At 37.7% G+C, this 12146-nt stretch overlaps 1 protein-coding gene across 5 annotated transcripts in view; it reads left to right on the forward strand.

Moving 5' to 3' along the window:
- FIP1L1 (factor interacting with PAPOLA and CPSF1) overlaps positions 1–12146 on the forward strand; it is a 71352-nt gene that overhangs the window by 50140 nt on the left and 9066 nt on the right. For 3 of the 5 annotated variants that reach the window (XM_023515992.1, XM_023515995.1, XM_023515993.1), the window contains 3 exons: positions 2096–2122; positions 4164–4218; positions 5505–5560. In XM_023515992.1, the coding sequence (XP_023371760.1) occupies positions 2096–2122; positions 4164–4218; positions 5505–5560 (138 nt within the window). The remainder of the gene's footprint in view (positions 1–2095; positions 2123–4163; positions 4219–5504; positions 5561–12146) is intronic. The other 2 variants (XM_003794601.3, XM_023515996.1) reach the window with 1 other exon arrangement.

The following is a 12146-nucleotide window of genomic DNA, read 5'->3' on the forward strand; positions in this document are numbered from 1 at the left end:
GGACAAGCTAGGGAACAGGAACGGAATATATGGTTTTTGGCTGCCATGCAGCTGTTTCACCAGGATATGAGTTTTATATTATTTTTGTTAATTTTATAATGTTAAACTTTAATAATAACAAATAATTGTTGAGAACTGATTATCAAGAACTGCTTATCAAAGTTTGCATTGTTGTCAGTGTGTGGGCCCCCCCCACCGTCAATGGTGTCCCGCTTTACCAATGTTAAAATCTGGTCACCTTAGTCTATGCCTGTGTTAGTTACTACAGTATAAAATGAATGTTAAAGGCGGACAGTCATTTTTAACTACCTTCATAGTGAACTTAATAATTTGGTTGTAAGTCTTACTTTTATGTTTTTGTCCAAGTTTTATAACTTCATTGCTCTGAAGGGGCTGACTAGTTGTTTCTTTGCATGAATTTCTATTTTGGCAAGCAGTAGTAAGCATTAGCTGAAATGATACATGTTGCTCACATATTAATTTAGGTAGAGTTATTGGGCTTGTAGTAGGTAGAGTGGGTGGCTGACTTTGATAGAGTTCTTTATCTTCTGTACCTGAGAAAATCATCTTGTAGTTAAATGTGAAAACTAGATTGAATCATGAAGCTCAGTAGTGTTCGGGGAAAAGTCTGTCCTGTTCTAGAGAGAATTAGGTAACACGAGCATTTACTGCTCTGCTCTCCTTAATTTTCCAGTTGACTTTAGAGTCTGGAACTCGACTAGCTTGTATTGTTTGCTAGATTCTTTTATAGTTATTTGGGAAGCAGAAAGGTAACTTCAGAATGGATAAAAATTGTTCTTAACTGTGAGTCAGTTTAGTAGATTGTAGAGGTCTAATGATTTTTGAAACCCGATGGCTGCTTTACATGTCTTTTTCAGTCTTGTTGATTTTGAAAGTCAAGAACATCTTTTTCTATTGTATGTGTGGTTAAATCAGGTGTTTCTCTATTTTAAGGCTATTTCCTGCCTGAACCTTTTTTTTTTTAACATAAATCTCTTGTTCTAGTAAAATGCGTACATCAGAACATTAACAATTATTAGCAGATGTTTCCATTGACAGAACATTTGAAAACAATTCTGCCTTCATTTTTTTGCATGCATTTAGTTAATGAATTCCTCGGGGATTAATTTTGATGCAGTTTTAAAGATAGGATTTAGTAACTCATTCTGGCTGTGTTGAAGTTACTTATGGTATAACACTTCTTATGGACGAAGATATTTTAATTTTTTATCTATTTTCCTACTTAGAAATGTATTTTTCTTAAACTGAAAGTAATAATTTGCATGCCACATAAATTGCCTTTCATGTATCTATTAATTTAAAATGCTGAATTTAATTTTAGCACTTAGTAAATACATTTTACTTTAGGATTTAAGGACACATTTGGCCAATATAAATTGAAAATTCTTGTTCATAGTTTATTTCTTAAAGTTAATAATGTATGCAAATAAAGAGTGAGAGTCATTTAAATTAGTATTTGCTGACACCCATAGGAGTAACTCATTCACATTTATTTTAGTGTGCCCTGGGGGTGTACATTATGAACTGACTGCCCCCTTCCTCTTCTCCTACAAATCAAAGGAAATTCTAATTTTTCCATCTTTTACCAACAATAGTAAAACAGTCTGAATCAGCACTTCAGTGTCCCACAATATATTGAGGTTCACAAAAGCAAATAACATTCATTATCGTGTTGAATTACTCTGCAGTATTATGGAAAGAGCTGACAGATCCGTTTCCCTATTAAAATGTTAAAATAACAGGATCACACATTGCTGATCAAATTTAGTTAGCATTAATTTCATGGAGTTTGATGTTTGTGAACACACAGGTGTGCTTTTTAACTGACAGTCTAACTTCATTTGTGATTGCAACTAGCCTGGGAAACATTGTCATCGAGTTGTTAGACTGGGTTGTCATCAGGAAAGTTGGAATTGTTGGTCCTCTGCAAGAAAACAGAATGCTTCTCTTGAGTGAATAAGCCAGGATAATGAGGCGAGGGGTTTTATTTCAAAGTTTGTTTTGGTGATGGCATAAATACATTACAGGTTCTGAAATCCAATTACTATATTAAATTTCATCACTTGTTTTTTAGGTATTCCAATAACTGTACCACCTCCAGGTAAAACTTTTTTCATGTTTTCTCCATCATTGTTAATAAACATGAAATTTCAAGCTTCTAGTTACAGGAGGGACAGTGTTGACGGCAGTTAGAACGTGGACTAGGCTATTGGGATTTCAAGGTCCTATTTTCAGCTCTGCCTTTGCTTCATTCCAGTTCTGATTAAGATACTTAGTTTTCTTATACCTGTCGGACCCATTCTGTAGAAATAGAGGGTCTGAGAAAATTCTCACCGTATCAATTCATTAAGAAAACAGTATAGAGCATAAAATAAAATTTTTATAAAAAATATCTTTTTAGACCAATTAATTTTTATATGATAAAGTGATTACAAGAGAAAAGAATAGTTTTTCTTGACTTTATCATGGTTTCTGAATTTTGTTTTTTTTTTTTTTACATCGTGCTGGAATAGTTCAACGTCGTGAGAAGATATGTTCTGAGCCACACGGCAGGTAGATGGGTTGATAGTCAGGGGTTGTTCTCAGAGTGGTGATTACTTGTTCACTGTTGTAACGGCATGATGAGTAGAAGTTTATTATGTGGCCTAGTGTTGACTTTTTTTTTTTTTTACATTTTTGTCTGTTTTTTTTTTTTTAATAGTGTGATAGCAAACCTGATAGCAAGTGTGTTTACTGAGTTAGTGTTAAAAGCTGAGGAATATGAAGAGATTGAGAAGTGATTATGTGGGGGTGGGGGGTGGTGGTGTCTAAATTCAAAACAATCTTGATAAACAAATAGGTTTAGGTACTGTAGGTTAGTACACATATTTAGATACAGGATAGAGAGTCATTGGGTGTGAATGTGGCTGAAAAAGATGTAGGGAAAGTCAAAGAAATTTATTGGTGTGTCTTTTTAGTTTAGAAAGCAATGAGGTTGTGAGGCTATATAAGATAGGATTGTGGACTGTAGCACTAAGGTGGTAATTACTAAACTTCATCTTTTTAAGATGTTTTAGTTAGAAGAGTGAGATTCTAAAACTGGGTGTAGTGAATAGCACAGTAAACTTGGAACAGTTTGAAGCAGAGTTAAAAATCAATTTAAATGGGCCTTTGAGGGAGAGTTCAGAGACCTGAGATTCATTTTTATATAGAATATTAAACAGGTGGATTAATAGAAGTGTTTTCAAATAACTAGAAGATGAGTGAGAATGTGATAGTGAAATCCTCCTGGTACTCTTTCAGTACAGTGTATAAATTGTATTGTGGGAGATTTAAATGATACAATTGAATGCATTTTCTAGAAGTGAGGATTGTAAAAACTTGGCAGGAATTGATATCCTAAGTTGTGGAATCCTCGAGTCTTTTGTTGGGATGCTTTTTTGCCTATCTGAATTAGAAAGTGTAGAGTAGATTAACTGTTAAGCTCCTTTTTTAGCCATATTATTCTGTGGTATTTCATTTTAAGTATTTTAAGAATACAGACCTCATGATATAAAAGGTACAAATTATTTTCCTCTGAAACTAATCCCCAAACTACATTATGTGCCTTTCTTTGTGAAATATTTCACTACGCTTGTGTATTTAAAACACATTTTATGGTGGGTGTTCTCAGCCTTTAGCATTAATATATTTACTGGTAAGATTTTATTTACAAATTACACATTTTAAGGAAATTTCTATAAATCTCAAACTCAAAATATTTTTTTGAAAGCGGTAAATGCAATTTCATTTGCTTTTCTTCTAAAATATTCCAAGTATAGCACATCTGGTGGCAATACTACTCCTGTTTTATGTATGGAGAAGGTAAGGCACTGAGGTCAGCTTCTCATACTCACAAAAATGGGCTGTGTGTGGTGCTGAAAATAAGACCGGGTGTCCTGACTCTTCAGTTTGTGCTGTGTGTTAGACCAGACTGTGTATTTACAGTTTTATTGCTCCAACAATCTGTTTGTAAGTTTGAGCTCCATTTTTTCCTGTCCATTATAACATAGAGAAGCACGTTCATATCCCCACAGAACCTTAGTGATACGCAGCAGCTTTGTTCTCTCTGGACACTAACTGTGCCTTCTGTTAATTTCCTGTCTTGTGATTGAATGTTTCAGGTTTTCCTCCTCCACCAGGCGCTCCTCCTCCATCTCTTATCCCAACAATAGAAAGGTAAATCAGTACAGATGCTGTAGATTTTTGATCTGTTGATAGCCTTTTGACGGAAGAATCATGTACATATCTTGGTAATATTTTCAGAGATACAATTTTATAAACATAGCACTTGCCTTTTAATTCATAAAGTTGGATCTGTGTTAGTTACTTTAATATAAGCAATTGGACTCTATAGATATCAGAACAGAAGAAAACTTTGTAATTATTTTTAGATAGTGTCTTGTTTTGAATTATGACACACTGATTAAAGAAATCCCTAGACTGTTAAAAACTTGGCTACAGTTTTGTGGAAAATACAAACATAAGTGATTGGCAATCATGAATAATGCATATCTCTGGGGATTCGAGGACAGCTCTTCTGGGCCGGGGTAAAGGACTGTCTTGTTTCTTGATAGCCCGCTTGGTCCCCACAGAGGAGGAGCGCTCCCCGCTCTCCCCAGGGCAGGGCTCTATTTTCTGTGCCCTGTACTTACTGTTCATGCTGGCAAGAACTGGGGGCAGTTTTCCTCGTGGGTGGCAATTTGTTGTTTAGCAAGGTAAGCTTTGGAATCACACAGTGTGGCTAGACAGGGCTCATAGACCCTTTGAGACTCAGTTTCCTTTTGTATCAAAGGGATTGATAGAGTATAAAGGTTAAAAGAGCTGGTGAATATAAACATCAGCATAATTCTTGCCAGATAGAAATCACTAATAGGACTATTGTTACTTCCTCTTAAATGGCAAACAGACTGTAATGAAAGATTGATACAAATTGTGTAAAAATACAAAAATTGTGAGACTGGCACATAAGTGGCATCCAACCGTGCGTGTGGCTTTCAGAGGGAACCGCAGAGCTCGGGGAAGTGTGAACTATGAGAAATGAGGACTTTGTTTTATTAAGTCCCTGTTATACACATGTTTGTTTTCTCAGTTAAAATCTTCAACAGTATTATCTGTTGGTCCTATTAGCTGGACTGAATTACTGATTTATAACTATTGAAATAATCTTTGAAGACTGAATTTTAAATCTCAGATATCTTGTTAGCTTAAAAGTTACTATTATTTCACTTGTGAGCATGCTGAATTGATTGGGTTATTCATGTTATATAGTACTGTCAAATTTCAATTTTTCCTATAAAATCTGCTTCTAATATTTTTGAATTTAAAAAGCCTGTGTTATAGTATTAAAAAATAACATTACAGAATTAATCGCTATTTGTGGTGGTTTTTGCATTTGCACCAAACTATGAAAATTCAGAGTGTATTTGCAGCAACATGAAAGTGCATTTTTTTCCCCCCAACAGTGGACACTCCTCTGGCTACGACAGTCGTTCTGCACGCGCATTTCCATATAGCAATGGTAAGTTTGCCTTTTCGGGCCTGGATTCAATTAGAGTCGGTATAGTACTTAAATATTTATTTTTAAAGCAATAAAGCACGCATTCATGGTTGAAAATAACATCTGACAGAGCAGTTTAAAAATACTAAAGCAACAACGGGGTCTGAGTCTGCAGGGTTACTTAACTGAACAATTTTCAGGTATTTATCAATTGTACTTTGAAAAATCAGTAAGTGACTCGTTGGTGTGGTGCTCATGCCTGTAATCCAGCACTCTGGGAGGCCGAGGCAGGTGGATTGGATTGCTTGAGCTCAGGAGTTCAAGACCAGCCTGAGCAAAAGCGAGACCCCCATCTCTACTAAAAATAGACAAAATAGCTGAGCACTGTGGTGGCTCTTGTAGTCCCAGCCACTTGGGAGGCTGAGGCAAGAGGATCACTTAAGCCCAAGAGTTTGAGGTGTCTGTGAGCTATGACACCACCGCACTCTACCCAGGGCAACAAAGTGACACTCTGCCTCAAAAAAACAAAGTGGTGACACAACAGTGATATTTGTACTTGCTTTTTTCTTTTTTTTTTTTTTTTGAGACGGAGTCTCAAGCTGTCCCCCTGGGTAGTGTGCTGTGGCTTCACTGCTCACAGCAACCTCCAACTCCTGGGCTCAAGCGAGTCTCCTGCCTCAGCCTCCCAAGTAGCTGGGACCACAGGCGCCCGCCACAACGCCCGGCTATGTTTTGGTTGCAGCCGTCGTCCTTTGGCGGGCCCGGGCTGGGGATTCGAACCTGCCGCCTTAGGTGTATGTGGCTGGCGCCTTAGCCGATTGAGCCACAGGCGCTGACCCTGTACTTGCTTTTTTCTAAGAGGATTTAGGATCTATTACTGATTTGTCTTTATTGTTCTTAATATTTCTGTTTTTTTGACTTGTGGCATCCAGGTAATCTTGTTTTCATCTTTTTCCCTCTCTAGTATAATTTTTCCTCTAAAACATTTATAGTTTCTCTTTGGGCTTTACTCTTGACAACTTTATTCCAAGGGCTTCTGGTAGCATTCCCCTTAGATTTCTTGATCATTCATTCATTTTATCTCAAAAGTGATTTGCATAGAGTATCCTCAGTTTTAAGGATACTCTAAGCTGTATGAGGTTGATAGGCACAAATTTATGGTCTCGTGGGGGGAAATATCCGAGTGACAGGAGAGAGTGTCAGAGGAGCACAGAGGAGGGTCTTCTGTTCTGGAGTGTTGGAGCAGTAGGTGATTTGACGTCAAGCTATTCAAAGATTTGGGTGTGGCCTGAACTCAAAGTGTAGTGTGGCTGGCCTGGCAGTGCTACAGAGTGGGGACCTTATGGTGCTGTCAGGAGCTGGTTATTTTGTATGTGAAATTGCTGCTTTTATGTTTAAAAAATCTCCATTCTGGCTACTTTGACGAAATTGTGGATTTTAGGATGAGTAGAAAGGTTCTTCTATCCAGAGAGGCACCCAGGGGTGACTGCTTCTCACAGAGGTGGGTTAGAAGTCCAGTGGACCTGCCAAATTCAGGAAAGAATTGCAAAGTTTTAGAAAACTGACAAGACAAAGAAAAAGGACTGAATCTCTAGGGGTGGCCAGTTGTGCACAAGCAATATATAAAAATACACAGTGTGTCAGGGCTTGTCATACTCAACAGGTGGTGTCCTCCGGTGCCACCTCCCGCTGCTCAGGGCCTAAAGTGACCTTCAGTGACCAACTTTTGTCCTTCCTGGGGAGAAGAGAACAAGGACACTTTCACCTTTGTAGGTAGATTTGTGTTCTGCCCAAACTATGGGCATTATGGGCATTTCCCCCTGCTGGGGAAAGGGAGCCAGAAAGCTTCTTACATCTGATTCTCAGTTGCCTCCAGCTCAAAGCAATCCTGATGTCAAAGAGGCATGATTGGTCTGGCGGGTTCTGGTGTCCTGCAGAAGTGATCAGGGGGAAATGACAGTGTCATGTACTCAGTACCATTGAGGATGGAGAAAAGTTAACAGACCCCCAGGCCAGTGTATGGTCTAATCTGTGTCTTGATGACAGATTAGTCATACTTCTAGATACCTGTATCAAGGTCCTATTGTCCTTCACACTAAGCTTTTCAGAGCTGCAGTTGCCATAGAGGTGATGCTTGTGTTGACTTGATAGTTTCAGTGACTTGCTCCTTACACTCTCCTCTGCCTTTTTCTGAGGCACCCAGGCATCAGCGTCCCTGGTTGGAATTCTGCTTTCCCTCTCACTATCTGACTTTTAAGTTCCTGAGCCATTAAACAGAGAGCATAATTCTTCCTCACAGACTGAAGTTCCTTGAAAATACATTGGAGACCTGTGTCTACTCAGATGTTGGCCATAGTTTTTACAGTCATCAGCACCATCCCCACAGAGCTTTTTGGGGCGTCACTGTTACAGTGCAGCCCCGGCAGTCAGACAGCCTGGGCTTGGGTTCTGTGTCCATCTCATAGCTTTGGATAATAACCTGAATCTTTTAGATATGAAGTGCTAAGCATGGTGCCTGTAATAACTGCTTGACAAACATTGCTTACTAAGCTAAAGTTTTATTTTTACCTCTTTTATAGAACTCGACAATTTCTGTTTTGATATTCAATTCCTCGTGTATTTCTTCAGTGCAGATGAACATGAGGAATATTCCATATCAGAAAGAATTATTCTTGAGATTACCCATCCACTCTCATTGTGGAAGGTTTTAGTTTTAAAAAATTGCTAATTAAAGCATTTAACTTTTTCTCAAAGTAATATATACACACTTTTCATTAGAGAGCAAGAGTCTCCTACTTTTTGTTACTCTAAATCTTCTCTTAGAGAGAAGCTTTTTTAAAAAATTGAATGAAAGCCTTTAATAATAATTATAAATCACATTATAAGAATTAAGGAAAGTTAGTAATTTTCTTCATTCTAGTGAAACAAACCCTTAGAATAAAGATGATAAATACAGCTTCTTTGTTGATAATTCTCTTTTATTTTATTTATTTTGCAGTTCTATAATTCATCCTTAAACAACATTATAGATGGAATATTAACTTTTCTTCATGTGTATATGAAGACTGGGTTTGTCAAATAAGACCTAGTGAGATAATCTTTTCAGGAATATTAAAGAATGGCAGGTTTACCTCACAGATACAGGCAGGATAGCCTAACAGTGTGTATCTTACCGTGATCCAAAATAAAAAAAGTAATTAAAAAAAAGAGTGGCAGAGCATTTTTCCTTTTTTTCATTTCTTTCCATTTCTTCACGTGCCTGTCACCCTGTTACGTCACTGTGTATCTTTAGATGCCATCTCCTGCCTTCCTCAGGGTAGATGTGCACTTTGCTCAGTTACTATCACTCTCCCGCTCCTTTCTTCCACCAGGAAAGCCGTATCACTATTTTTATCCCTCTTCTTATTTATAGACTTACCCTGTTTCACATATCATCAATCTTTACTGTGTACAATTAGAATATTAGTATATCTCCCTACGCCTCCACCTCTTCTTCCCCTTCCAAAAACATTTACGCTCTGTTATCTGTGCTTTGCTAGAGTTTTTTTGATTCTAAAAGGTAAACAATAAACCGTATTTATATGATCATTATGTAAATATTGTACACTGCAAAGACAATTAAATACCTAAGTCCCTCAAAGGTGAAATTTACTATGGCAGTTTAAATTTTAAGTTAAGGATCCCTTAACAAAATGCTTGCTACCAGAAATGTTTGAGAGGGCCTGTGTTTTTGTATTTAGAAATATCTACATATATGTGATATCGTGGGGATAAGACCCAAGTCTAAACACAGAATTTATTCATTTATGTTTCATATACACTTTACACATATATCCTAGAGGAAATTTCATACAGCATTTTAAATAATTTGGGGCATGAAGCAAAGTTTGGATTGCATTTTGACTGATACTTATCAAGTGAGCTTAGGTATGTAATTTTCCATTTGGGGTGTGATACTGGCGCTCAGAAAGCTTTGGATTTGGGAGTACTTCAGATTTTCAGATCAGTAGGGATTTTTGTTGTTGTTGTTATATGTCATCAGTTGTGTAAAGTCATGCCACATTTTAGTTGGGTTTACATTGGGACTGTGCCTTTTTCCACCTCAAGTACACAAAGATAAGATTCTTCAGTACTTTTTCCCCCAAAGAAAGTTGTCAAAGTTATGTTTAAGTCCTTAAGTAGTTTTTTTGGTATAGAGAGCTGATTGTTCCAGCATCGTTTTTTAAATAGCTTCTCCTTCCTGAGGGATTTGCAATACCATCTCCATCATATGTCAAATTTCCATATATGTGTAATTCTGTCTGGGGCTCTCTAGACCATTACATTGGTCAGTTTGACTGTCCTTAGGCTAATAAAGCCATACTGTCTTAATTAAGAGCATTATAGTAAATCTGATAGCGAGTGCAAGTCAGTCTTCCTTATTCTGCGTCAGAAGCACTCTGGACACTGCTTTTATGTATGTATTTTAGACTGCGAGTTCCATGAAAAACTCTTGAGATTTTGATTAATAGCATTTAACATCTCTGGGAAGCTTGTTTACATAAACTCATGTAATCCTGACAGACTTTGAAGTAGGTACATTGTTACCATCTCCATTTTACAAGTGAGGAAATTGAAGGGCAGCCAGATGAAGTTCATTTCTACAGTGTCTGAGTTGCGATGTACACCCACTATACCTGGCTCTAAAGTCCTCGCTTGGACTGTGCCATATTGAAATGACAGAGAGGCTCTGGGTCAGTGTGGGACTCGGACCGTGACAGCATTGAATCCGTCTGGACTCTGTTAGTGGATGTGCTTTCAGTACACTGCTGTGGCATCTCCATACGCTGTTCATACACATCTACAGTTAGGTTTAGTCCGTAGGGCCTTAATGCTTTTGTTGCTAGTGTAAATGGTATATTCTTTTGAATTACGTATTCTGTTTATATTTGCTTATGTATAGAAATAGAGTTGATTTTTTTATTCATTTTTTTCTTTTTTGAGACAGAATGTTGCTCTGTCCCCCTGGGTAGAGTGCCATAGTGTCATAGCTCACAGCCTCAAACTCTTGAGCTCAAGTCATCCTCTTACCTCAGCCTCCTGAGTAGCTGGGACTATGAGCACCCACCACAACACCTGGCTACCTTTTTTTAGAGATGGCATCTTGCTCTTGCTCAGGCTGGTCTCGAACTCCTGAGCTCAGGCAATCCACCTGCCTCGGCCTCCCAGAGTGTTAGGATTATAGGCGTGAGCCACTGCACTAGGCCTAGAGTTGATTTAAAAAAAAAAAAAAATTGGTCTTGTAGCCGGCCATTTACTTTGAACTCTGATAATGATTTGTGGAGTGTATTCAGGCTTCACCTGCAGAGAACAACAGTTTTGTTCCTTTCTTTTCTGGTCCTATTTCTTTACCCTTTTTTTGTTTTCTTTTATTGCATTGGCCAGGACTTCCACGTAATATATTGAAGTACTGAAAGTAGAGTTCTTGTTGCTTTTTTGGTATTTAATGGAACTGCTTCTAGAGTTTTCCTGTTAGACTTTTGATAGAACCTTACATCAAATTAAGGAAATTTCCCTTACTCTAATTTTCCAAGTGCCTTTAAACTGTGAATGGGTATTAAGGTTTTACAGATGCTTTCTGAGGTGATCATAATTGTTTCTCTTTTTTAGTCTGCTAATTAGAAAGGGCCACATTATACTTCTGTATTTCTCTAACACTAAGCTACTTTTAAGTGCATTGGTATACAGTATTTAATATTTTCCTTATTGTTTAATCTCTGCAGTGTCAGAGGCTGTGGTCCCTTTTGGTTCTGATAATGTTGGTGTATTCTTTTTTTTCCTTAATCTTGTCAGAAACTTTTCTTTTTTTTTTTTTTTTTTTTGTCTACTCTTCAAAAGCCGACTTTCAGTGTTTTCTCTTCTGCACAGATGTGGCAGTTTCCTGTTTCCTTGATTTCCACTCTTTATGATCTCACCAGTTAGAGGACTCCATTCTTATTAAATTGGAAATTAAGCTCATTATTGTCAGTCTTTTCTAATATACATCTGCAGTTAGATTTAGTGTTTTAATGCTAATTCTCTCCAGAACAATTAGCATCCCTAAACTTTTGATATGACCTGATTTTGTCTATGTTTAGTTTCTAATGATTTAAAGTGATGATTTTGTTTTTTGACTCATGAGTTGTCAGAAATGTGTTTTTAATTTGAAATAGATGGGGATTATTTTCTTATAACTTTTTTTGAGACAGTCTCACTTTGTCGCCCTCAGTAGAATGCCATACTATCATAGCTCACAGCAACCTCAAACTCTTGGGTTCAGGCATTTCTTGTGTCTCAGCCTCCTAAGGACTATAGGTACCACCACAAGATGGGATCTCACACTTGCTCAGGTTGGTCTGAACCTGTGAGCTCAGGCAGTCCACTTGCCTTGCCTCCCAGAGTCTCAGAACTTTATAAATTTGACTTCTAGGCCTGGTGTGGTGGCTCATACCTGTAATCCTAACATTCTGGGAGGTTAAGGTGGGTGGATTGCCTGAGCTAAGGAGTTCAAGACTAGCCTGAGCAAGAGTGAGACCCTGCCTCTACTAAAATAAAAACACTCTCTGCACATGGTGGTGGGGGTCTGTAG

This window comes from Otolemur garnettii, unplaced genomic scaffold (genome assembly GCF_000181295.1).
Source record: "Otolemur garnettii isolate 467f Iridium unplaced genomic scaffold, OtoGar3 scaffold00083, whole genome shotgun sequence".
NCBI classification, from domain to species: Eukaryota; Metazoa; Chordata; class Mammalia; order Primates; family Galagidae; genus Otolemur; species Otolemur garnettii.